The sequence below is a fragment of the Vulpes lagopus genome, chromosome 2 (genome assembly GCF_018345385.1).
Source record: "Vulpes lagopus strain Blue_001 chromosome 2, ASM1834538v1, whole genome shotgun sequence".
Lineage (NCBI taxonomy): Eukaryota > Metazoa > Chordata > Mammalia > Carnivora > Canidae > Vulpes > Vulpes lagopus.
The window spans coordinates 8,678,410-8,705,439 of NC_054825.1; the positions used below are offsets into that span (position 1 = coordinate 8,678,410).

Sequence of the window (27,030 nt, forward strand, 5' to 3'; positions counted from 1 at the left end):
AGCAAAATCACCCCACCCCGTCCTCCCAGTTACTGGTAATGGATGCTGCCTGTATTAACAGTGAGCCTTTGCTGAGTATTACCTATGTGCCAAGAGCTGTGTTAAGCGCTTGACATCTAACATCTCCCTCAATACTCCTGTTCTCCCCACTTTGTAGTAAAGGAGACAGAAGTACAGAATGGGGCAGCAGCCTGTCTTAAGGTTGTCCAGCTAAGAGGTGGCAGAGAGGATTCAAACTCAAGCACTCTGGCTCCAGGGACCCGGCTATGGCACATGAACAATTTCTGTTTTTGTTTTTTAAAGATTTTATTAATTTATTCACAAAAGACACACACACACACAGAGAGAGAGAGAGAGAGAGAGAGAGAGGCACAGACAGAGGCAGAGAGAGAAGCAGGCTCCATGCAGGGAGCCCGACATGGGACAAGATCCTGGGTCTCCCAAGATCACACCCTGTGTTGAAGTCAGCGCTAAACCGCTGAGCCACCTGGGCTGCCCACGTGAACAATTTCTGCTTCTGCATGTACTAAGCTCTCACCGTCCAGAGGCCACATATGTCCAAAAAAAAAAAAAAGACCTTTATAGGATTAACTGAATAATATTACATCAAGAATATTTTTTATGAAGAATATTTTTTATGAAGAGTATTTTTTAAAAAATGATCCCTTGCAAAATATCAAGTGGCTTAAAATGTTTTGGAACAAAAGGTGGCCCGGTCAATTCCTCACAAATTTGGTTGCCCAATCAAAATGGACAGGTTAGTTCTAATGCATTTGCAGGGACAACTGAATCCTTCTGAGAAGGCAAGCGTGGTCGAGCGCCCAAGCAGTGGCCTGACTCCCGGGTGACACAGAGCATGCCTACCACCGCCTCCCAGGTCCTCATCTGTGAAATGAAGCCACTGACTCCTGCTTAATAAGAGTCTATCGGGTGGATATAAAATGCTTTCCCTGGTCTTTTGTAAATCCTCAGTAAATTCTTCCTTTTCATTGATCTTTTTTTTTTCTTTAAGATTTTGTTTACTTGAGAAAGTGAGAGAGCACAAGCATGGGCGACAGGGAGAAAAAGCCTCTCCCCAAAGAGCAGGGAGCCTGGCTCGGAGCCTGATCCCAGGGTGACCTAAGCCCAAGGCAGACACTTAACCCACTGAGCCACCCAGTCGCCCTCCATTTATCTTTGAGAGGAACCAAAATTAGCCCTACTGTGGAATTCTCTACCCTCCATACCACCTGCTGTGACAGCAATAAAACTAGATCATAGCTGACTGCTTAGCTACAAGACTCAAAACCTTCAATGGCTTTTGACAATCCAAAGGATAAACTCCAACACTCCTTAAAACTCCCAGTCTCCTTTTGTTACCGTGTTTTCCCTATTCTCTTCTCCTAAAACCTAAACCCAGCTCCTGAAGAACCTCTCTCCCCCCAATGGTCCTGATCATTGTTCCTTCCTCTGAACCTACAGGCAGACTGTGAAACCCCTGGGGTTTGTACCACACCTACATAATATCAGATTTGTTGGATATAGTTCTAAACTCTCCATTAAAAGAGAAACTTCTATGGGATGCTTGGGTGGCTCAACGGTTTGGCACATGCCTTAGGCCCAGGACGTGATCCTGGGGTCTCGGGATTGAGTCCCACATCAGGCTCCCTGCATGGAGGCTGCTTCTCCCTCTGCCTGTGTCTCTGCCTCTCTCTCTCTGTCTCTCATAAATAGATAAACAAAATCTTAAAAAAAAAAGGTAAAAGGTAACTGTTCAAAGTCCTTATTATATCTGCCATATCAGAAGATGCCTCATGCATGGCAATAAGAACTAACATTTAATGACAACTGACCTTTCATCAGGCACGATTTTTAAGATTTTATTTATTTATTCATGATATATATATATATAGAGAGAGAGAGAGAGAGAAAGAGAGAGAGAGGCAGAGACACAGGCAGAAGGAGAAGCAGGCTCCATGCAGGGAGCTCGATGTGAGACTCGATCCCGGGACTCCAGGATCACACCCTGGGCCAAAGGCAGGCGCTGAACCACTGAGCCACCCAGGGATCCCCTCATCAGGCATGATTTTAAGTGTCTCACATCCCCCTATAGCTAGGGGCTATTGGTCTCCCCATTTTATAGATTAAGAAACTAAGAGCCACAGAGATTAAGTAACCTGTCCAAGATTATACTGCTAGTAAGTGACAGAGCCTGTATTCAAACCCAAGTATTCAGGCTGCAAAACCCACATTCCTAACCTGGGTGCTATAGTCAACAACCCATCAATTACATCAGCTAATTAATGTAAACGAGCTTTAAAAACTATGAAGGACAATAAGCCCCTATTAATAAACTAACCAATCCATATAAAATAGGTCTCCACTATCTCCAAAGAAGGGGAGGCAGTAGTGCATTAAGGTTAGCATCAAACTGGAATTTGAATGCCAGCTCTATCACTTTCCAGCTGAGTGATGCTGAGCAAGTTACCTGATCTTCTACAGCATCAGCCTCTGCAGCCAACAGATTAGCTGACATTGTGTAAGTGGCAGTAAGAAATTAAGTGGGTGGCTCAGTGGGTTAAGCCTCTGCCTTATCACTTGACGGATGAGCACTGGGTGTGATTCTGTATGTTGGCAAATTGAACAGCAATAAAAAATAAATTTATTATTAAAAAAAAAAAAGCGTCTGCCTTAGGCTCAGGTCATGATAGAGTCCTGGGATAGAGGCCCCCACGTTGGGCTCCCCGCTCAGCGGGGAGTCTGCTTCTCCCTCTTCCTCTGCCTCTCCCGTCACTTGTGCCCTTTCTCGCTCACTCTCTCTCAAATAAACAAACGAAATCTTTAAAAAAAAAAAAAAAAAAAGGAATTAAACGAGATGACACAGGTAGAGCACCAAAAACATCTGCCACATAGCACGTGATCAGTATAACTGCTGGCTCTAAAACAAGAGTCAAATTGTGAAGCCCTGGTAATTATCTTTGCTCAACTCATAAAAAAAAAAAAATCATAAAACAGTACTAATACCAAAAAGACTCACTTCTTTGCAACAATATACTAATTACGACTTCAGTAATTTTCTTAATAGCTCAAGCCTGTAAAGCAATCAAATAACATTAATTACCTCTAATTAAACAAAAAACAAAACAAAACAAAAAAAGAGTCCTGCCTCTGGGCACAGCACTCACTGAAACTGTAGTCTGAAGGGCCTTTTAACTCCTCTGAGCAGTTACGAAGGAGGTAAAAGTTCACAGCTAAGCAGAGGTCAAGTTGCTAAAGAAGTGGAGCGTATGGAAGGGTGTGAGGGTGTTCGGGAAAGCAAGCTCAACAGTGGAGATCCTGACAGAACCCATCAAAGGTTTTGTCTGCGCTTTTGGGGCAGCCGGGAGTGCAGAATTAGGTGCAACAGGTGACTACTCCCGGGAGGCAGGTGTCATCTCAAGTGCAAGGACGCTCGCTGCTCGGGGAATGCGCGCCCCCGAGCTGGGGTGAGCTCGCCCACGGGAGATGCTGGGCCCGCGGGCAGCAGACACGGGGCAGAGGGGTCCCCATCCCCGGACGGGCCGGTAGGTCTGACCATCTCCAGGGGCGCTTCCTAACGTTGGAGCAGGGGCTGCAGGAGAGAGGACAGGGCAGGGCAGCAAACGCTCTGCTCGGAGAGCCCGTGCCTGCGTTTCGACTGCCTTTTTAGATAAAATTGGGAGGTGGGGGTGAAATGGGATAGCGGGGGGCACGTGGCATCGGAGGGGACACGTCTCTGCACAATGCCCCCAAAGACCCCGGGCTCCGGGGCTCCCAGGGCCCGACGGCTCGCGGAGAACTCAGGGCGCGCGCGGGTCTCCGACGCCACCCAGGGCTGCGGCTCCGGCTCCGGCTCCGGCTGCGGCTCCGAAGCTTCTAGAACAGCTCCCACCCCCCTTCTCGCCAGCTGCCCGCACTCCGCACAGGAGCGGGGACCTGCTCCGCCAGAGGCCTGGAGGGAGCTCGGGGGCCCCCGGGTCCCGTTAGGAGAAGCCCCCGCCGCCAGCGCACTCACCAGCGCGCCTCCGCGCAGCAGCCGCGCCGCCGCCGCCTCCATGACCCCAAGCGGCCCTGCCAACCCGCGAAGTCGCTGCTCCGCGCCTCCGGGCCCGGCGCCAGCGCGCGGGGGCGGAGCCAGAGCCCGGCCCCGCCCCTTCCCGCCCCCCAACACGCCTCCCGGCCCCGCCCCTTCCCGCCTACGGAACCCCAAGAGAGACACACAGCCCCCTCTCCGCCTTTGCCCTACGTCCTGCTCACGCGAGACTTGGAGGAGGCAGCGGGGGCGGGAAGAGAGTCGGAGACACAACAAACATGGCGGCGGCGGCGGCGGCGGTGGTGACGAAGGCGGCGGCGGCGGCGGCGGCGGCGGCGACGGCAGCGGCGTTAAACAAGGCGGTGGGAGTTACTCGGTGCGGTGGTCCGGTGGTAAGTAGCGGGCTTCCGGCTCGGGCGGCAGCGACACAGAAGAAGGAGCGGCAGGAGGAGGGGAGAGCCGGGGTTCGGGGCCGGGAGTCAGTCTCGGCGGAGGGTTGGGCGTGGCCGGCCGGCCGGCGGGTCGGCAGGGTCACGACCCGGGATGTTCCCGGCCCGAGCGCGGAGTGTGCTGTCGGTCGGTTCCGGGAGCCCCGAGGGAGCGGCGCCTGTGGGCAGGGGCTGGAGACGCCCGCGTAGGGACTGCCTCTCGCTCTGACAGGTGGTCGTGGGGGGGTGGGGGCGGGGGTGGGGTCCCCCCGGGGTCGCGTCTTCGCCCGGCCCCGGGTCCTGGGGCTCGGCGGAGGCGCGGGGCTCCTGGGTGCTCCGAATGCTGATGAGGATGCTGCCCCGACGCCAGTCTTGGGCTGCTCCTCGGGAGGACTTTTTAAAATCTCCGTTTGTTTACCTGATGGTCCCGCCTGGGTTAGCTTCTGCTGTTGGTGCCCCCTCCAATTCCGCGGAGATGTGAGGTCTGGGGAGGGCTTCGCAGCAAACACCTCTTCGGGCTCATAAACCAGGAGTGCGGGTAGCCAAGCCGCGCACCCACCAAGGGCTCTGCAACTGTGAATTTGAAATGAAGTCAAAAACCAGTTCTAGCTACTGCTAACCAACCACGTGGCCCGTTTAGTGTGTGTCCCCCCCACCCCCACCCCCGCCTCGTGTGCGGTTCAGGAACCCCAGCGAGGAGTGACGAGCGGGAGGAGGAGGAGAAACGGGCGCTTTAAATTGTGACTTCTAATGGAATTTCATGTTCAGGAGAGACAGAACTTACTTGGAAACAAAATGGAAAAACGTCCGGACTGACGGTCTGAAATTCCACTTAATTTCCATTTATGATGTGCCTTCCACACAGCTAACAGGTTATTGTTGGGAAATCGTTCCAGGGAATGGAAATGTTTTGTATTTTTAACCCCCCCCCCCCGGGGGGGGGGAGCTCAGACTGGTTCCTGGAAGACCCTGTGTTTGGGATTGCGATAGAAAGCATAATAAAGATGGGAATCAAATGTTCCCTTGTGGGGGATGCCCAGAGGTTTTCTTTTTAAGCCTTTCCCACAAGTGTTTCCCTGCAAGGCTAGCACGTTGTTTTAATGCAATTCTAGTTGGGCAGTACTGAGGCTGACCCTTGTGAGTGTACGATATTGTGCACAAATGAGATTAATAACTTGAATTAAGAAAGATACTAAGAGCTTGCCAAAAGTGAAATCTTCACAGATCCACCAGAAGAGGGGAGGGGAGTCAGATTGGTGCGTGTTATTATTTTTTGGTGATGCTTCGGGACTTTTGATGACGTGAACCTGTTGCTCTGTTCTCCAATCACCTGTTATATTAGTTTTCTTTTCTGGTAATGGTAAAATTGGTAGAAGTTCTTTTCTTAGCTTGTTAAACCTGTAGATGCGAATTAACTTTTTCTCATAAAGGTTTTGATTCGTGGTGTGCTTTTCTTTGCAGACCTCTGTATGGCTTTTCAATTTTAGTTGAAATTCCCTCCATGGCCTTTTGGAGTCCCTTGGTGTGTCTCCAGAGTAAATTTCGATTACTCTACATTTCATCAATGTTGGAGTGGCAAGAAAAAGGAGGAACTGATTTGGGGTGAAAAGGTTAGAATGTGTAGCTTCTGTTTTGGATATCTTCTGACTTTGTATTTTACTTCTGTGTTATGTTTTCTGATTTCTCAAAGCCTCATAATGTCCCTTTTTGCGTTCAAGGAATTTTTTTTTTTTTTTTTTGGACAGTTCTGTAATCAGAGAAATGTGTTCTAATTGTCTTTGAAGGACCATGTTGCTCTTTATACTAATCAGTCCTCATTTATCAGGCTTTTCCATTGACGTGTATTCTATGGCAGAGTAAATCTTTGAGTGACCATAATTATTGGGCTATAAATTAAGCACACCTATTGAACTGCAGTCGCTTTATTTGTAGAGGCCTACCTAACGGCCAAATTAAGTTATTACATAAGTTAGTTGCTTAGTGTTCTACCTTATGGTTAGTAACCCTCAAATGGTAGGTGAATAAAATAGATCTTCTATTCCCTAATCATGTTCTCAGAATTCTCCCATAGCTTTTAAAAAAGATCGACGTTGGGAAGAAAGTAGGTTATAGAGAATTCCTGTGTCACTGCTCTTTCATAGTTGTGGCTGTCTTCTAATTCACATCACAATGCCTGTTTTGTTAGTTCCTGGTTAAGAGGGTATGTGTGTGTGTGTCAGCAACTTCCCATTTATAATGTGAGATTGAAGAAGTAGTGTCAGAAGACTTCATTACAAATAAATCCTTTATCAGAAACCAAGGAAAGTCAGAGAATAGTTTTAAGTTCTGTGGCTCAGTGGTTGAATGTCTGCCTTTGGCTCAGGTCATGATCATGGGGTCTGGGATCGAGTCCTGCATCAGGCTCCTTGTGGGGAGCCTGGCTCTCCCTCTGCCTGTGTCTGCCTCTCTGTGTCTCTCATGAATAAATAAATAAAATCTTTAAAAAAAAAAAAAAAAGTGGGCATCCCGGGTGGCTCAGTGGTTTAGCGCTGCCTTCAGCCCAGGTTGTGATCCTGGAGACCTGGGATCTAGTCCCACGTCAGGCTCCCTGCATGGAGCCTGTTTCTCCCTCTGCCTGTGTCTCTGCCTCTCTCTCTCTCTCTTCTCTCTCTCAAGGTAAAAGGTAACTGTTCAAAGTCCTTATTATATCTGCCATATCAGAAGATGCCTCATGCATGGCAATAAGAACTAACATTTAATGACAACTGACCTTTCATCAGGCACGATTTTTAAGATTTTATTTATTTATTCATGATATATATATATATATAGAGAGAGAGAGAGAGAGAAAGAGAGAGAGAGGCAGAGACACAGGCAGAAGGAGAAGCAGGCTCCATGCAGGGAGCTCGATGTGAGACTCGATCCCGGGACTCCAGGATCACACCCTGGGCCAAAGGCAGGCGCTGAACCACTGAGCCACCCAGGGATCCCCTCATCAGGCATGATTTTAAGTGTCTCACATCCCCCTATAGCTAGGGGCTATTGGTCTCCCCCATTTTATAGATTAAGAAACTAAGAGCCACAGAGATTAAGTAACCTGTCCAAGATTATACTGCTAGTAAGTGACAGAGCCTGTATTCAAACCCAAGTATTCAGGCTGCAAAACCCACATTCCTAACCTGGGTGCTATAGTCAACAACCCATCAATTACATCAGCTAATTAATGTAAACGAGCTTTAAAAACTATGAAGGACAATAAGCCCCTATTAATAAACTAACCAATCCATATAAAATAGGTCTCCACTATCTCCAAAGAAGGGGAGGCAGTAGTGCATTAAGGTTAGCATCAAACTGGAATTTGAACTGCCAGCTCTATCACTTTCCAGCTGAGTGATGCTGAGCAAGTTACCTGATCTTCTACAGCATCAGCCTCTGCAGCCAACAGATTAGCTGACATTGTGTAAGTGGCAGTAAGAAATTAAGTGGGTGGCTCAGTGGGTTAAGCCTCTGCCTTATCACTTGACGGATGAGCACTGGGTGTGATTCTGTATGTTGGCAAATTGAACAGCAATAAAAAATAAATTTATTATTAAAAAAAAAAAAGCGTCTGCCTTAGGCTCAGGTCATGATAGAGTCCTGGGATAGAGGCCCCCACGTTGGGCTCCCCGCTCAGCGGGGAGTCTGCTTCTCCCTCTTCCTCTGCCTCTCCCGTCACTTGTGCCCTTTCTCGCTCACTCTCTCTCAAATAAACAAACGAAATCTTTAAAAAAAAAAAAAAAAAAGGAATTAAACGAGATGACACAGGTAGAGCACCAAAAACATCTGCCACATAGCACGTGATCAGTATAACTGCTGGCTCTAAAACAAGAGTCAAATTGTGAAGCCCTGGTAATTATCTTTGCTCAACTCATAAAAAAAAAAAATCATAAAACAGTACTAATACCAAAAAGACTCACTTCTTTGCAACAATATACTAATTACGACTTCAGTAATTTTCTTAATAGCTCAAGCCTGTAAAGCAATCAAATAACATTAATTACCTCTAATTAAACAAAAAACAAAACAAAAAAAGAGTCCTGCCTCTGGGCACAGCACTCACTGAAACTGTAGTCTGAAGGGCCTTTTAACTCCTCTGAGCAGTTACGAAGGAGGTAAAAGTTCACAGCTAAGCAGAGGTCAAGTTGCTAAAGAAGTGGAGCGTATGGAAGGGTGTGAGGGTGTTCGGGAAAGCAAGCTCAACAGTGGAGATCCTGACAGAACCCATCAAAGGTTTTGTCTGCGCTTTTGGGGCAGCCGGGAGTGCAGAATTAGGTGCAACAGGTGACTACTCCCGGGAGGCAGGTGTCATCTCAAGTGCAAGGACGCTCGCTGCTCGGGGAATGCGCGCCCCCGAGCTGGGGTGAGCTCGCCCACGGGAGATGCTGGGCCCGCGGGCAGCAGACACGGGGCAGAGGGGTCCCCATCCCCGGACGGGCCGGTAGGTCTGACCATCTCCAGGGGCGCTTCCTAACGTTGGAGCAGGGGCTGCAGGAGAGAGGACAGGGCAGGGCAGCAAACGCTCTGCTCGGAGAGCCCGTGCCTGCGTTTCGACTGCCTTTTTAGATAAAATTGGGAGGTGGGGGTGAAATGGGATAGCGGGGGGCACGTGGCATCGGAGGGGACACGTCTCTGCACAATGCCCCCAAAGACCCCGGGCTCCGGGGCTCCCAGGGCCCGACGGCTCGCGGAGAACTCAGGGCGCGCGCGGGTCTCCGACGCCACCCAGGGCTGCGGCTCCGGCTCCGGCTCCGGCTGCGGCTCCGAAGCTTCTAGAACAGCTCCCACCCCCCTTCTCGCCAGCTGCCCGCACTCCGCACAGGAGCGGGGACCTGCTCCGCCAGAGGCCTGGAGGGAGCTCGGGGGCCCCCGGGTCCCGTTAGGAGAAGCCCCCGCCGCCAGCGCACTCACCAGCGCGCCTCCGCGCAGCAGCCGCGCCGCCGCCGCCTCCATGACCCCAAGCGGCCCTGCCAACCCGCGAAGTCGCTGCTCCGCGCCTCCGGGCCCGGCGCCAGCGCGCGGGGGCGGAGCCAGAGCCCGGCCCCGCCCCTTCCCGCCCCCCAACACGCCTCCCGGCCCCGCCCCTTCCCGCCTACGGAACCCCAAGAGAGACACACAGCCCCCTCTCCGCCTTTGCCCTACGTCCTGCTCACGCGAGACTTGGAGGAGGCAGCGGGGCGGGAAGAGAGTCGGAGACACAACAAACATGGCGGCGGCGGCGGCGGCGGTGGTGACGAAGGCGGCGGCGGCGGCGGCGGCGGCGGCGACGGCAGCGGCGTTAAACAAGGCGGTGGGAGTTACTCGGTGCGGTGGTCCGGTGGTAAGTAGCGGGCTTCCGGCTCGGGCGGCAGCGACACAGAAGAAGGAGCGGCAGGAGGAGGGGAGAGCCGGGGTTCGGGGCCGGGAGTCAGTCTCGGCGGAGGGTTGGGCGTGGCCGGCCGGCCGGCGGGTCGGCAGGGTCACGACCCGGGATGTCCCCGGCCCGAGCGCGGAGTGTGCTGTCGGTCGGTTCCGGGAGCCCCGAGGGAGCGGCGCCTGTGGGCAGGGGCTGGAGACGCCCGCGTAGGGACTGCCTCTCGCTCTGACAGGTGGTCGTGGGGGGGTGGGGGCGGGGGTGGGGTCCCCCCGGGGTCGCCTCTTCGCCCGGCCCCGGGTCTTGGGGCTCGGCGGAGGCGCGGGGCTCCTGGGTGCTCCGAATGCTGATGAGGATGCTGCCCCGACGCCAGTCTTGGGCTGCTCCTCGGGAGGACTTTTTAAAATCTCCGTTTGTTTACCTGATGGTCCCGCCTGGGTTAGCTTCTGCTGTTGGTGCCCCCTCCAATTCCGCGGAGATGTGAGGTCTGGGGAGGGCTTCGCAGCAAACACCTCTTCGGGCTCATAAACCAGGAGTGCGGGTAGCCAAGCCGCGCACCCACCAAGGGCTCTGCAACTGTGAATTTGAAATGAAGTTAAAAACCAGTTCTAGTTACTGCTAACCAACCACGTGGCCCGTTTAGTGTGTGTCCCCCCCCCCCCCCCCCCCCCCCCCACCCCCGCCTCGTGTGCGGTTCAGGAACCCCAGCGAGGAGTGACGAGCGGGAGGAGGAGAAACGGGCGCTTTAAATTGTGACTTCTAATGGAATTTCATGTTCAGGAGAGACAGAACTTACTTGGAAACAAAATGGAAAAACGTCCGGACTGACGGTCTGAAATTCCACTTAATTTCCATTTATGATGTGCCTTCCACACAGCTAACAGGTTATTGTTGGGAAATCGTTCCAGGGAATGGAAATGTTTTGTATTTTTAACCCCCCCCCCCCCGGGGGGGGGGAGCTCAGACTGGTTCCTGGAAGACCCTGTGTTTGGGATTGCGATAGAAAGCATAATAAAGATGGGAATCAAATGTTCCCTTGTGGGGGATGCCCAGAGGTTTTCTTTTTAAGCCTTTCCCACAAGTGTTTCCCTGCAAGGCTAGCACGTTGTTTTAATGCAATTCTAGTTGGGCAGTACTGAGGCTGACCCTTGTGAGTGTACGATATTGTGCACAAATGAGATTAATAACTTGAATTAAGAAAGATACTAAGAGCTTGCCAAAAGTGAAATCTTCACAGATCCACCAGAAGAGGGGAGGGGAGTCAGATTTGTGCGTGTTATTATTCTTTGGTGATGCTTCGGGACTTTTGATGACGTGAACCTGTTGCTCTGTTCTCCAATCACCTGTTATATTAGTTTTCTTTTCTGGTAATGGTAAAATTGGTAGAAGTTCTTTTCTTAGCTTGTTAAACCTGTAGATGCGAATTAACTTTTTCTCATAAAGGTTTTGATTCGTGGTGTGCTTTTCTTTGCAGACCTCTGTATGGCTTTTCAATTTTAGTTGAAATTCCCTCCATGGCCTTTTGGAGTCCCTTGGTGTGTCTCCAGAGTAAATTTCGATTACTCTACATTTCATCAATGTTGGAGTGGCAAGAAAAAGGAGGAACTGATTTGGGGTGAAAAGGTTAGAATGTGTAGCTTCTGTTTTGGATATCTTCTGACTTTGTATTTTACTTCTGTGTTATGTTTTCTGATTTCTCAAAGCCTCATAATGTCCCTTTTTGCGTTCAAGGAATTTTTTTTTTTTTTTTTTTGGACAGTTCTGTAATCAGAGAAATGTGTTCTAATTGTCTTTGAAGGACCATGTTGCTCTTTATACTAATCAGTCCTCATTTATCAGGCTTTTCCATTGACGTGTATTCTATGGCAGAGTAAATCTTTGAGTGACCATAATTATTGGGCTATAAATTAAGCACACCTATTGAACTGCAGTCGCTTTATTTGTAGAGGCCTACCTAACGGCCAAATTAAGTTATTACATAAGTTAGTTGCTTAGTGTTCTACCTTATGGTTAGTAACCCTCAAATGGTAGGTGAATAAAATAGATCTTCTATTCCCTAATCATGTTCTCAGAATTCTCCCATAGCTTTTAAAAAAGATCGACGTTGGGAAGAAAGTAGGTTATAGAGAATTCCTGTGTCACTGCTCTTTCATAGTTGTGGCTGTCTTCTAATTCACATCACAATGCCTGTTTTGTTAGTTCCTGGTTAAGAGGGTATGTGTGTGTGTGTCAGCAACTTCCCATTTATAATGTGAGATTGAAGAAGTAGTGTCAGAAGACTTCATTACAAATAAATCCTTTATCAGAAACCAAGGAAAGTCAGAGAATAGTTTTAAGTTCTGTGGCTCAGTGGTTGAATGTCTGCCTTTGGCTCAGGTCATGATCATGGGGTCTGGGATCGAGTCCTGCATCAGGCTCCTTGTGGGGAGCCTGGCTCTCCCTCTGCCTGTGTCTGCCTCTCTGTGTCTCTCATGAATAAATAAATAAAATCTTTAAAAAAAAAAAAAAAGTGGGCATCCCGGGTGGCTCAGTGGTTTAGCGCTGCCTTCAGCCCAGGTTGTGATCCTGGAGACCTGGGATCTAGTCCCACGTCAGGCTCCCTGCATGGAGCCTGTTTCTCCCTCTGCCTGTGTCTCTGCCTCTCTCTCTCTCTCTCTCTTTCTCTCTCTGTTTCGCTCTGTGTCTCTAATGAATAAATAAATAAAATCTTTATTTTTTTTAAAGATTTATTTATTTATGATAAACATAGAGACAGAGACAGAGACACAGAAGGAGGGAGAAGCAGGCTCCATGCCGGGAGCCGGACGTGGGACTCGTTCCCGGGACTCCAGGATCGCGCCCTGGGCCAAAGGCAGGCCATAAACCACTGAGCCACCCAGGGATCCCCAATAAAATCTTTAAAAAAAAAAGAAAGAGCTGCTCAAAGATAAAGAGGTTTCCATGTTCTTCTGGGATATCATGGCTTCCTTTTTATTTTTTTTAAAGATTGATTTGTTTATTGGAGAGAGAGAGTGGGAGAGAGAGAGCATGAGCAATGGGGAGAGGACAAGCAGACTCTTCACTGAGCCGGGAGCCCAACATGGGGCTTGATCCCAGGACCTCAGGATCATGACCTGAGCCGAAGTCAGATGCTTAACCAACTGAGGCACCCAGGAGCCCCTCAAAGCTTATTTCTTAAGTACTTCTTTCCTTCACTAGTGTGGGTAGCCCCTGGTTGTTTTGTGAGAACCTTATTTTTGAGCCTTGAATGGATAATTTAGGAGAAACTATTGGTATAAAGATAGTTCGGGTACATTCTACCCAGTTTATACAGACATGGCCCTACATCCCATGGAATCCCATACTAGACCCACCTTAACTTTAATCAGAGTAATCACAGGGAGGACTCAGAAATTTTGCCATAGCAAAAGGAATGATAATCATAGAGTATAGGAATAATTCTCTGGTTGGTATAATTAGATATCATTTAGTAGAAAGAGTAGATCAGGCTAGGAATATACCACCCAAATCTGCAGTAAAGTTGGGAGAACTCACATATGTTTCTTTTTCTGATGATATGATCTTAACATATTGAAATTCTATGTGAGTTATTTTTTGGCTAACAGGCTCCAAGATGTTGAATTTGTGGCTCTTGGAAAAGATATCTTTAGTAAAAACATTATAGTTTGCTGAAGTCCCAAAGTAGATTTTTATGGTATGTTTGTAAAGGTTTTTAAACTTATCAGTGTTTTAGGGGCATCTCTGGATTTCAGTTAATTTGTGGAATTCTTAGATTAAATTCTCAGAGACTAATGATTACTTCAATAAGGACAGGAAGATGGCTTGTATATAAAACCTTTATTTTCTTTTGATATTAGGAAGTCTTATATAGTTCCACAGTTATTGTTCTTTTTCTACTTATTGTTGCTTGAAAATAGTGACTTGAGGTGGAGATAGCTGGATTTTGAACCAAAGACTATTCAGATTCAGGTAAGGGCCTGTCGCGAGGTGTGTGTGTGTGTGTGTGTGTGTGTGTGTAAAAGAGATTATGTGAGAGAGATGTGATGAAGGTCAAGTGAGCACAAAAAATGCTTAGGGATGGAATGATGCTTATTTTTTAAACTGCAGAATATCTGAGGTTGAAAACCATTTCAATATATTTAAAACTCTTAATTTAAGAACAGATTGTTTTATGTTTACAATATTATCTTCCCTTTTCTCATTGGCATTCTTTATTTTGTTGTTGTTTTTTTAAAGTCCTTCATGCATTGTGATTGAAAATCACCGCACAATTTATGGCAGAGAACGCAGTGAAATTTATAATGTGACAATGTGATAATAGCCAAGACTGTCAAAATATGCCAGCCATCCTCTGTAATTAGGCTCATTTGTGTTCTTAAAACTTGAGATGCATGTATAAAAATACCATTTTCTTCTGCTTGCTTACTGGCAATCTCCTGCATTTTTTCTGCACTATCACATGTTTCACCATAGCAGTCTTAGGCTTTCTAATCAGGAGTTGGTCAGATTTATCTTGTATTGAAGCCTACCAGAGTATATTCAGATATTTTCCAGTGGAAGCATATCTCAATTTTCTTATAGATTAGCAAGAAGTGATGCTAAGTTGCAATGTAAATACCAGGAGTTCTTTCTTAATTATAACTTTCATAATTAGGACACAATCTATAGGGCCCAATCCTCATACCATTTATTTTCTTTTTTCCTTTTATTGTGGAGGCCTCTTCCTCTAGTATTATATTAAGTAGCAGTAGTAATAGCAATCATCCTGGTCTTGTTCTTGATTCTAAAGGGAATGCAACTAAATTTTCTCCATTAATTGGTGTAGATTTTCTAAAGATAGCCTTTATCGGCTTGAGGAAGTTTAAACATTCCAATTTGAATAAATGATTAGTCTATTATTTTCTAACACTAATTAGCCTAGTGTTGCCTTTGGCACTCAGATATCATTCTGATTGTTTTTCTTATGTGAGTGGACTGCCTTTTTTTTTTTTTTCTCTAGGGAGTTTTATATTCTTTTTGTGTTCTTTGAGATTTTAAAATATCAAATGTGTAAGTGGTTTTCTTATATTCTGTTTTGCATTTTATGATCCTTTTCCATCTGAAAGGGATCTTTAATTTTGGAAATTTCTTGATTGTTACTTTTTAAAAAAATGATTTCACTTTTGTTTACATTTCTTTTTTTCTGGAACTCATTTTATAACTCTATACCTTTAATGTATATTTTTGCATTGTTTCCCACCTGTGTGTGTTTTGTTGTCCTTCTTTCCTTTCCCTTTTGTTGAGATATGATCTTATAGATTAATGTTAATCTTTTTCTTCTACAGATTATTGTTGATCTTATTCTTAATAATATTTTTCTTTGAAGCTGACTGGCTCACTTTTTCCCCCACTAACCAGAGGGCAAATTTTAAAGGACAAATGAACAGAATCAACAGTAGTCACAGAACAAATAGTAATAAACTGATTAGGAAGCAGAGAGTGAGTTCAGATAAGCCTGGTAAGATGAGAAAAAGCAACGGAAAAAAATCTGTTCAGAAACCAAAAATAATCCTTAAGATTAAGAAGTTTGAGCCAGCCCAAAGCAAGTGATTTAAAAGATGGTACCTAGAAGAGTCAAATAAGATATGAGTTTGGGAAATTGCAATTTGTACTACATGGATTAATGAGACAAGGTAGACCACGTTCATTTCATTGTAACTAAAGAACATTAAAACGATCTTTTACCATGCTCAGTTGATGAGTTTGTTGATAGAAAAAAGGGAAAATACTGAATCTGGGACAGAGGAATGTTTTGACCTGAGGTATAACTATTTTTGCTGCAAAAATAGCTGAGAACATGCCATATGTTACAGGTATTGGGAAATACTTTACATACAGATACTTGTAAAACTTAAACCAGCCACTGCCCATTGGTATTATTATTCTATTTTACCAAGTAAGAAATTACAGCGAGAGAGGTTTCTATTCAGAGTCTTCAAGCTAGTAAGTTTGGCATAATACTGTGATACTCTGTTCATTCCAATGATAGACTTTCGGTGGCCTCAGCTTTCTAGAAAACAGTGAAAAGAGGTAATAATAATAATACCTTTTAAAAACCCCTAGACATCTTCCAAGAAGGGAAGAAAAGAACTATTCACAAATGTTGCGTTAAGAACAATGAAAATTTGCTCTCTGCACATTCTTATTTCGATAAATATGTTCAGAATAAAGAACAAGTTAACTGTGAACAGAGAGGAAGACAAGAAATACAGAAATTAAATCAACCTGGGGCCAGTAAACAAGAGAAATAAAAAACAGCCCTGTGTCCTTCATTAGTTGCTAAAATATCACTGCATTGTTGTACAGTACCGCATTCTCTAGGAGGAACATAGTCAGGGTTAGTATATATCTAGAAGAGTACAGTTAGTTGAGGCAGAAGTTTTGGTCTTAAAACATTGGTCAAGGGATCCCTGGGTGGCACAGCGGTTTAGCGCCTGCCTTTAGCCCAGGGCGCGATCCTGGAGTCCCGGGATCGAATCCCACGTCAGGCTCCTGGGACATGGGGCCTGCTTCTCCCTCTGCCTATGTCTCTGCCTCTCTCGTCTCTCTCTCTGTGTGACTATCATAAATAAATAAAAATTAAAAAAAAAAAAAACATTGGTCAAGCTACTGCTGTCAGTTGGTAAATGTGCCATCAGTGGAGCCCTCTCATTTCTCAACTCTACAACACTTTCTTTGGAAAACAGGCTGAAAAGTACCCAGAGTAGTCCAAATATTCTCAAAGAAGAAAAATTTAATGGGTAGACTTAAACGACTGAGATATTAAAATTTTTATTATTGGGTACATGTAATATTAGTGTGAGAGTACACAAAAATAGACCAGTGGAACAATAGAGAATCTAGAAATAGGGTGACATATCTATAATCACCTGATTTAGGAAAGGAAGGTGGTAATAGAGTCTAATGGAGAAGTGCATGTTGCTAGGACAGTTGGCTCTCTCTGGAAAAAAGTATATTTTGACTCTTATCTCACACTGTACATACACAAAGCTCAATTCCAGATGAAAATATGAAAGGTAGGGACGCCTGGATGGTTCAGTGGTTGAGCGTCTGTCTTCGGCTCAGGTTGTGCTCAGGTCTTGATCCTGGGGTCCGGGATCGAGTCCCACATCAGGCTCCCTGCGAGGAGCCCACTTTTCCCTCCGCCCATGTCTCTGCCTCTCTCTCTCTCTCTCTCTCTCTCTCTGTGTCTCTCATGAATAAATAAATAAAATCTTTAAAAAAAAAGAATCAAATATGAAAGGTAAAAAATAGTAAAGCTCTTAGAAGAAACTGCGGAAGAGAATTTCAAGAAAGATATTGGCAAGGACACAACTCAATGTAAAGGAAAGAAATGGGTAAATTGGACTATGTTAAGAACTTCTATTTATCAGATTATCTTTAGGAAAGTGAAAAGGCAACCAAAGAGTGAGAGAAGACACTGAAAAAATATATATCTAATAAACAACTCATATCCAGAATATTATAAAGAACTGTTACATATTAATTAGAAAAAAGAAAGCCTAATAGAAAAATGAGCAGAAGACTTTAACAGATACTGAAAATAGAGGGTAGCTCCATGACTAACATAAAAAGTAAACAACTTCATTATTTATCAAAGAATAGAAATGGGGCAGCTCGGCTGGCTGGCTCAATGGTTTAGAGCTGCCTTTAGCCCCAGACGTGATCCTGGAGACCTGGGATCAAGTTCCACATCAGGCTCCCTGCATGGAGCCTGCTTCTCCCCCTGCCTGTGTCTCTGCCTCTCTCTCTCTCATGAATAAATTAAAAAAAAAAAAAAGAAATGAAGACCAGTGTGATACTAACTTCCACCCTCTGGAGTGGGTTCAATGAAGAAGACAAAAACTACGCGTGTTAGCAAGGGTGTGGAAGAACAAAGTTCTTATTCATTGCGGGCAGGAGTGTAAATTGGCATAAGCACTTTGAAAAACCATTTTGCGTTGTCTAAAGCTGAATGTATTGCAAGTCCTGTGACATAGGAATATCATAAGTCAGGGTAGCAGAGCCCTTGCCCTGGCTCTAGGGGACAGTACTGGAAGGGTCCACCAGGGGGCTCCTGGAATGCTAGTGACCTGTTCCCATCGTGGGTCAGACTTCATGGATACAGTTCACTTTGTGACACTAGTTGAGCTCTCCCTGTACAATTGATGTGCTCTTCTGTGTGTGTGCTGTGCTTTGAGAAAAAGTTAAGCATAAATGTTGAGAAGTGACTAATCTTTAGCTTTAGATTCACTCTACTGGCTTTTAAAGATGAGAACTTTTTAAGATAGAAATTACTCATGAGGGGATCCCTGGGTGGCGCAGCGGTTTGGCGCCTGCCTTTGGCCCAGGGCGCGATCCTGGAGACCCGGGATCGAATCCCACGTGGGGCTCCCGGTGCATGGAGCCTGCTTCTCCCTCTGCCTGCGTCTCTGCCTCTCTCTCTCTCTCTCTGTCTCTCATGAATGAATAAATAAAATCTTAAAAAAAAAAAAAAAGAAATTACTCATGAAATAGTTGGAATTTAGGGAAAAAATAGCAGAAGACATATTTAGGAAGACCTTATACATTTGCATAAAAATATTTCTACTGGAAGAAATTTGTCTCCTAAGTGCTAGACTTTTTTTTTTAATCTTGTTCTGACTAAACAACTTTTTGGTTATTTGATTTCTGAATTCCATAATATGGGAGGGTGAATTTAGTTTCTGATTATAATATTTCATATGAGACTTTCCTCTACATTAGCATCAGAATTTTTTTGTTTTCTTTCTTCATTACCCCCCCCCCCCCAACCCATTCTCAGAGTGAATAGGATCATGGGTAGTGGCAGAGGTGGTGATTTGGGTTTCTAAGGCAGAGGTCCATAAACTATGGCCTATAGACCAGTCTGGCCCAAGGCCTGCCTTATGCTCAATTTGTTTATACATTATTTGTGCCTGCTTTTAGCTATAATGACAGAGTTGAATAGTTGCAACCAGAGACCTCATCACCTGCAGAACCTAAAATACTGTCTGGCCTTTTTATGGAGAAGGTTTGCCACTCCCTTTTCTAGAGCACCTATTTCTAGAGTAGTCATTCATGTGAACCCTATGATTTGAGGGCCTTGCTGCCTGAAATCATAATCACTAGCTATATATAGCTATTTCTATTTAAATCAATTGAATAAGACAAAAAAAACTCAGGTCATTTGTATTAGCCACCTTTGAAGTGCTTGTTGTTATGTGTGGCTAGTAGAACTCTGCTGGACAACAGAGACATGTAACAAACATGTCTATCTTTCAGAAAATTTTGTCTGACCCTGACTGAGCCTTTTTTTTTTTTTTTAACTGTCTCCTTTATTGATAATCCCTGCTGCTATGCCTGTTTCTTTCATACAGACTTTCTTTTTTTTCAGTCTTTGTAATTTTGTCCATCCTCTTATGACTGAGTTTAAGTCCTAGTTTATTTAAATATTAAATATATTGAAAATTTTATGTCTGTGTTCCCTAGTTCACCAAGAAGATGATAAGATAGTTCAAGGCAGGTACTATATATACTCTGTTGCTTTGTATATTGTCTTGCACATAGTAATCTTTGTCACTGTTGTTTTAATACGTACCAGATCTCCCTAAGTAGTGTGAAATTATTTCAGTTTTATTCCCCCTAGGCATAACAAACTAAACTTCAAAAGAAAAAAGAAGAAAAAAAAACAAAGCAAAGATGGGTGAAAAGAAACCAGAGCCTTTGGACTTCGTGAAAGATTTCCAAGAATATCTGACTCAACAGACTCATCATGTGAACATGATTTCTGGATCAGTTAGTGGGGACAAAGAAGCAGAGGCTCTTCAGGGAGGTAGACTCATTTTAATACTATTAAAAAATTGATTTCTTACAAATATATTAATGCTTGTGTATAATTTTCCATACAGTGAAGACCACTATTCACTTATGTGAATCATTCCATTCTTACTTAGAAATAGGACAATTTGTTTTCCTTCTGAAACATGTCAGATTTTTGTTGAGGGAGAATGAAACTTCTCAAGGGCCTAACCTGATCTAGGGAGGCATTATGGTCCTGTTGGAAGGTTAGGAGTTCTAAATATCCTTCCCATAGTCTAAGTTCTGTGAGCTAACGGTAGACACAAGGAGCCCACAGAGGGCAGAGCATCAGCTTCACTACACAAAGGATTTGGCCATTAGGAAATCTGGATTAGATTAAATCAGAAACCAGAGACACAATAGGAGTTTTTGTTTCTTCTCTTGAAATGAAAGGGCTGACCACATTTCCTTCTCTAGACAGAGGACCAGAATAGAGAAAGCAGAGACCCACTTGGAGCCTGCTACAGAGAGACTTTTGTCTGGTTTACTTACCACACAGACTATTACTCTATTTCTGAATGTATCTCAGGGGTCAACAGACTACTCCCTATGGGTCCAGTTTGGACTGCTAATCATTTTTGTATGACCTGCAAATTAAAAGTGATTTCTACATTTTAAAATGGTTGGGGAAAAAAAATCAATACTATATTATGGGGGGAAAAAGAGTAATATGTACGAATTATATGAAATTCAGACTGCAGCATCCATAAATAAAGTTTTAGTAAAACGTAGCTACACTTACTTGTTTACATATTTTCTGTAACTGTTTTTGTGCTGTAATAGTGGACCTGAGTAGTTGTGATAGAGAACAGATGGCCCACAAAGCCTAAAGTACTTAGTATCTGATCCTTAATGGGAGAAGTTTGCTGACCCCTGACATAGATAGTCTATAGCCTTGTTGTCCAGGGACTAGCAGCAGAGAGCAGGCATCACCTGGAAGGTTGTTAGAGGTGTAAAATGTCAGTCCCCACTACAGATTCTACTGAATAAGAATCTGTGTTTTAATACCAGGGATGTAGTACCCACTGCTTGGCTGCTTTTCTTGGTTATGAGCACTTGCCCCTTCAGTTTCTTTATATGGATAAAGAAGTAGTTGGGTTAAATTAAAAACAAAGGACTAGACAGACATCTTTTAGTTTTCAGATTCTTACAGTTCTAACATTCAGAGGTATCAGATACAGTATCTTCCTTTTACACGCTGTTAGAATTTTAAGATCTTAAATGCATCCCAGAATCTAGAACATGTGTATAAACCAAATGAAACAGTGCAAAGCTCAACATTAATTGCTTTAGACTACAGTAAACTGAGTTAGGATTTGGGGAAATTATCTTGACTGCTAATTATAATACTTGTAGAAGTGGCTAGAATCTTAAACGTTTATAGTTTTGCCATTACTATTTGTCATTACTGCCCTATGTTTTCTACACCTGTCAAATGAGGATAATACCCTCTTCTCTTCTTCAAAAGCATGTTGAGGTCTGATAAAATTTATGTGTAATTGGAGGTTCCCCTATAAAAGGTTCTCAACGGAATACTGCTTTGGTATGAAATTAACCTCTGTTCAGAAAATCTGTATTTTCTGAGCTTAGCTTTTGTGTTAAATTATCAATTTATGAAATATTTTCTCAAGACCACTCAAGACTAAAATGCTAAATGGAGTTGATTCTGCAATGCATAATTTCTTTTGCTATACTTTGTTTATAGCTGGAACAGATGGTGATCAAAATGGACTCGATCACCCATCTGTTGAAGTTTCCCTGGATGAAAACTCAGGAATGTTAGTAGACGGGTTTGAAAGGACCTTTGATGGGAAGCTCAAGTGTCGGTACTGCAACTATGCCAGCAAAGGAACAGCCCGGCTTATTGAACATATTAGAATCCACACAGGTAATGGAAAAATGGCTGGAGAAGGCATTTCTTTGGGGGCAGGAGAGGGGCCAAGGAATGCAGGTTGATCTGATGTATAAATAGTTCTGATAGTTTAAAATTGAAGGTTGATAGAAGGTATGATTAAATGGGGAAGTTACTCCATTTTTTCAAAATAGTGCCGTAACAACATACAAATAGGAATTAAGGCGCCTTCTGGAACTTCCTCTTCCTTAGCCATCTTCTTGATCCACATGATCTTTCAATATCTGTCTGCTTCTTTGTTAATGCTGAAGGTAGTGTGAAGTGAGAAAATGTTTTTATCTTTATCCTTACTAAGTATATTTCAGTTGTCCACCAGGGATGAAGCTTTTATACAGCTGCTAATCCCCAGCGCTCATTTTTTAGCCATCTCCCCTTCTGAGAAACCCTCCTAACTACTCCCTGCTCTGGCCCAGGACCTGATCAGTCCTACCTGTGTGCCCTTTGGGTTTTCATGCTGTGTCGTGGTGGCCTGAAAACATTTGAGGACAGGGCTTGTGTCAGGGCCATGTTTGTGCCCATAGACCCTAACAGAGCATCTGACCCATAGTAAGTACTCAGTACTTATTTGTTACATTAATGACTCCAGATCTCCTATTCCAAATACTTACATTACATGTGTGCCATTTTCAGCTAATGGCACTAAAATTGTCCCTTTCGGCAACTGAAGAGGAGAGAAGGTAGAGGTGAAGCACTAGCCATTTTGAAGGGACACTTTGCATAATTCATACTTGGACTGGGAAGTTCATTTCCATTTTGAGCTTTCTATTTAATAGAAGAACTTTTTAGAAAACGTTTTTGTATTTTTCCCTGAGGAAGGGGTATTTGTGTTTGTGTGTGAATACGTATGAAGAAGTGTTTCATGTATGGATGTGTACATAAATACATAAGTGAGGCATGCTTTATATAGTCATTATTATGTAGGGAATATTGTCAGTTTTGCTGTTCTTTCCCCAAATGCCAGTTGAAGCCATAACAATTTTTATATTATTGACTAATAGAGTATATCTTGTATCTGTATATCTCATATTGTTGCTGATGAGTTCTTAAGCTGTATTTAAGGTGACAGGTTTCTTTGCAAAGAAATCTGATCAATATCTAAGTCTAATGAATGGATGAAACGTGAAACTTTCCATAAATGAACTACTCTTGCAGTTTCTCCCCTGTTTTTCTTTTTAAACAGGTGAGAAACCTCATAGATGTCACTTATGTCCATTTGCATCTGCTTACGAGCGTCATCTGGAAGCCCACATGCGTTCCCATACAGGAGAAAAACCATACAAATGTGAATTATGTTCCTTCCGCTGCAGTGATCGAAGTAACCTATCCCATCATCGAAGGCGCAAGCATAAAATGGTACCAATTAAAGGTACTAGGTCTTCCTTAAGCAGCAAGAAAATGTGGGGAGTTTTACAGAAGAAAACAAGCAATCTGGGCTATAGCAGAAGAGCATTAATCAACTTAAGTCCACCTTCCATGGTGGTTCAGAAGCCAGACTACCTTAACGATTTTACCCATGAAATCCCAAATATCCAGACTGACTCCTATGAAAGTATGGCAAAACCCACATCAACTGGTGGCCTACCAAGAGACCCCCAAGAACTCATGGTTGACAACCCCTTAAATCAGCTCTCAACCCTGGCAGGACAGTTGTCTAGTTTGCCACCGGAAAACCAAAACCCTGCATCTCCTGATGTAGTTCCCTGCCCCGACGAGAAGCCTTTCATGATGCAGCAGCCGTCTGCCCAAGCAGTGGTTGCTGCCGTGTCAGCGAGTATTCCTCAGAGCTCCTCTCCCACAAGCCCTGAGCCTCGGCCGTCACATAGTCAGAGGAACTATAGTCCAGTGGCAGGTCCGAGCAGTGAACCAAGTGCCCACACGAGTACTCCCAGCATAGGGAACAGCCAGCCGAGCACCCCGGCTCCGACCCTGCCTGTCCAGGATCCGCAGCTTCTACACCACTGCCAGCACTGTGATATGTACTTTGCCGACAATATCCTTTACACCATTCACATGGGATGCCATGGGTATGAAAATCCTTTTCAGTGTAACATATGTGGTTGCAAATGTAAAAACAAGTATGATTTTGCCTGTCATTTTGCAAGGGGACAACATAACCAACACTGAGAATAATCACATTATGCTTTACTTGGTTTTACCTTTTGGTGTTTTATAGTTTTGTTTATTGTTTTTTTTTGGGGGGGGGGGTGGGGCTTATTCCTAATTAGGTGACTGCTAATTTAAAGTCAGTATATTTATAGAATATAAGTTTGACGGTGGAAACGATTTTTTTTTTCCATAAAAATCTGGTCAGGCTCATTTATGTATTAGAGCAGTGAGACACATTGGTGTCTGTTTTTCCCTTTCACTTAGTTGAGAATTGGAGTGCAATCATAATCCCAACAGGTATTCATTTAAATTTCCCATATTTATGGTCCACAAAAGCTTCAGAGCTTACTGATACTCTTGGTATTTCAACATATACATTGCAGCTAGATATTATTTCTGCCATATTTCAGCATGGTGGAATAACTGTCTCTTACAAAGTCTGTTAGCAGTTTATTTCAGTGTTTCGTAGAATTGCCTTTAACCTCATTCTTTGTCGGCGTGCTGTTTCATTCACATTGCTGAGCGTTCGCAGCACTTTCATTTCACCTGATAGTCACAGAGCTATTTATTGTAGCAGATCCTTCTTTTTTTTCCTCCCATACGGGGAAATGTAAAACAGGTCATTCTTTTTAAAGTTACAAAAATATGAGGTAAAAGTTTTGAAAAGAAATGAAAACGAAATTGAAAAAGTGGCTTAATACTTAAAATACCTGTTTATTCAATTTCTAGTTTAAATATGTGTCAGTTTTCTATTGGGTTCTTTTTATTCTGGTTTATTGTAAAAAACCACATGAGAATGCTAGAAATATCAGAGGATTATCTAGAAAGATGCCTTTTTTTTTTTTTTTTGAACCTTTCATTTAAATTCTTCACTCTGACATCATTTGTGTCAGGTGAGGTTGATAAGTATACTGAGAATCTGTTCTTCCTCCTATTCCTTTGATGACCAAAGAGGTACACTGGGAGTCCTCCATCTTACTCCTCGGAAATGCAGTCCTTCAAAAGAAAAACAAAAATCTCTGAAGTTTCCATTTCCTGCCTTCTATCTATTTACTACCTGTAATTTCCAAGAAGAGGTGGTTATAGAAACACATGGGAAAATAGAATGGTGAAGTGTAACACTTAAAAAAATGAAAATGAGAATGTGTCCAAAACAAATCCTGGTTTTCCCTCTAGAATTGGCCATTTAAAATATTTTCTGTGAATTCAATTTGTAATGCTTATTTGCAGCTGTCAGTTTTTCATGTACAGAACTATGTGGAGACTGAATCATCGCCTTAGTAGGAAAGGGTACAAAAGTGGGAAAATAGATATAAAATGCATTTAAATGTGATATTTAATTTGTTTACAAAAATAAGACTTGCTAAATCTAGAATAATTTTGAATAGGAGGCTATTGTTTTTATATTGTGTAATAACTAGCTTACTCTAAAGAGAGCTTGGTCAAACAATAAAATATATTGTTACTAACTGTTGGTTTCTGTGTACTTTACAAAATTTTCATTTTTAATTTGGTTCAAATCTTGAAAGTGTTACTAATTGGCTTCTTAAAGAGAATATTCTAACTATGAAGCATTTATTAAGCAAAAAAGAACTTCACTCAGTTCAATGCTGAAATAACTGTATCTAGTGTGTAGTTCCTATTGTGAATGGAAAGGTAGGCGTCTGCAAAACCCCCATGTGCCAACTTAATGGAGCTCCTGCCCTCTCTTCCAAATGCTAGAAAGCCATTAAAATGAGTTCTTTGTTTAATATCAATCGAAACTAACCTCAACAGCATTGTTCAAAGAGCAGCAAGGAGTCTGTCCAAACTATAAATAACTCTTCCTTGTCAAATCTGAGGCTTCTGAATCTACCGTTGTTTCTCTTGTTGCTTAAATCACTCATTGCTCAGATCAGCTTGAATGCAACCATTTCCAAATGTGGAACTTGGCTCTAGTATTTATTTATTGCCAGAAAGAAACAGGTTGCTGTCATTTGGAAGCTTTTGTAATTATTTTCTTCCTTCTTTTATTCTTCACATAAAAGCAATACCCGAAGATAGAAAATGAAAGCTTTCATTAAAGAGAAAGAACCCTCTTGTTAAAACCAGTTTATTAACTCTATATTCTGAGCCAAATAGTGACAAACACTTTTTTTTCTGGCAACTAAAGACAGATGTTTGAAGGTACATTTTTAATTTAAACAAAATCTCTTTTTTCGTAATTATAAACTAGAATGTATAATTCTAATTTTCCTATGACTTAAAAGAGCACAGTTGGTATTCCAAAGGTGGCAATGCTTGAGAGCTACAATTAATTCTAAATGCACTAAAGTCTTTGAATCAAATCTACCTTATAAACTTTTTTAGTAGTGTATTTTTAAAAAGATTTTAGGATTTTATTTAAATTTTCTGTGAGTTAAATTTTATACATGGAAAGATACTATCTTCCATTAAGTGTTGAATATGTTTCTCCCATTTTATTTTTAATCAAATATTTTATAGAAATGAGCTGCTAGGAAAAGTTGAACATGAACTATTTATAGTACTTTGCTGTTAACAGGCAATGTTCTGAAACTAAATGTATTTTTGTTCAGTGAACATAAGTTTAGATTTTTAAAGTTGGTAGATAATTTATCTCCACTAATATTTTTTTAAGAAACTGTGAAGAGATTAACAGGGAATAATTTCATTTCAGATTTTACTAATATAGTATGTAGCTGCAACTTCTTGAAATTCAAGTAAAGGCTAGACTTTTACTTTGAATATTTTCCAGTGCTATTTCATTTTAGAAATAAGTGTTTGCCATTCATCTGCAGAATTATTTGACAAAGGGAATATTACTTTAAAAATGTTGAGATAAACCTCATTTTAAGTTCTACAAAAATATTTATCAAGTGGATGTATTATTTAAAAAAAAAAAATTCCCTGCTAAGGACTTTTTCATTATATAGTCTTAGAGGGTATATGATTTTTAGAACTTGTTTTTGTTAATATGTACTTTGATGTAAAGAACATATTTTGTATGCAAAACCTAAAACTCGAGTATGGTTGCAAAACACTATATTGTTTAGGGATTCCAGAGAGCAGTTCAATGCTGAAATAACTATATCTAGTCTGTCGTTCCTATTGTGAATGAAGCTTTGCTTTTGTAATACATAAATAAAAAAAATAACACTTTCTGTTGATCTCGATTTTTCTTCTTTGAAAGCTAGGATCCAATTTTTAAGTAATTTTCCAGTATGTAAACTGCTAATAATAATAATTTAAAAAGCAGGTTTTATGGCTACATTGGTTTGAATTTGTAGAACGCTTTACCCATGAGAATACC

General features: G+C 43.0%; 2 protein-coding genes across 9 annotated transcripts in view; one reads left to right on the plus strand and one right to left on the minus strand.

The window, feature by feature from the left end:
• The window catches only part of ACADSB (acyl-CoA dehydrogenase short/branched chain), a 42,673-nt gene extending 37,665 nt beyond the window's left edge, over positions 1-5,008 (minus strand). The window contains exon 1 of one of the 3 annotated variants that reach the window (XM_041743073.1): positions 4,877-5,008. Coding sequence is in view for 1 of the 3 variants with exons in the window: in XM_041743071.1 (XP_041599005.1) it covers positions 4,013-4,054 (42 nt within the window). In the remaining 2 variants the exon portion in view is untranslated. Of the gene's footprint in view, positions 1-4,012; positions 4,162-4,876 lie in introns of those variants that run through there. The other 2 variants (XM_041743072.1, XM_041743071.1) reach the window with 2 other exon arrangements.
• Positions 5,009-9,661: 4,653 nt separating this feature from the next.
• On the plus strand, positions 9,662-26,887 carry IKZF5 (IKAROS family zinc finger 5). 6 transcript variants are annotated; one of them, XM_041742584.1, is made up of 5 exons: positions 9,662-9,793; positions 11,301-11,449; positions 19,476-19,676; positions 21,408-21,590; positions 22,795-26,887. In XM_041742584.1, the coding sequence occupies exons 3-5, from the start codon at positions 19,544-19,546 to the stop codon at positions 23,736-23,738; spliced, it is 1,260 nt and encodes a 419-aa protein (XP_041598518.1). In that variant the 5' UTR covers positions 9,662-9,793; positions 11,301-11,449; positions 19,476-19,543; the 3' UTR covers positions 23,739-26,887. The 6 variants fall into 6 exon arrangements, with proteins under 6 accessions (XP_041598518.1, XP_041598520.1, XP_041598521.1 ...); XM_041742586.1 differs by having other exon boundaries at positions 19,491-19,676; XM_041742585.1 differs by lacking the exon at positions 9,662-9,793 and adding an exon at positions 10,580-10,710.
• The last annotated feature ends 143 nt before the right edge of the window (positions 26,888-27,030 follow it).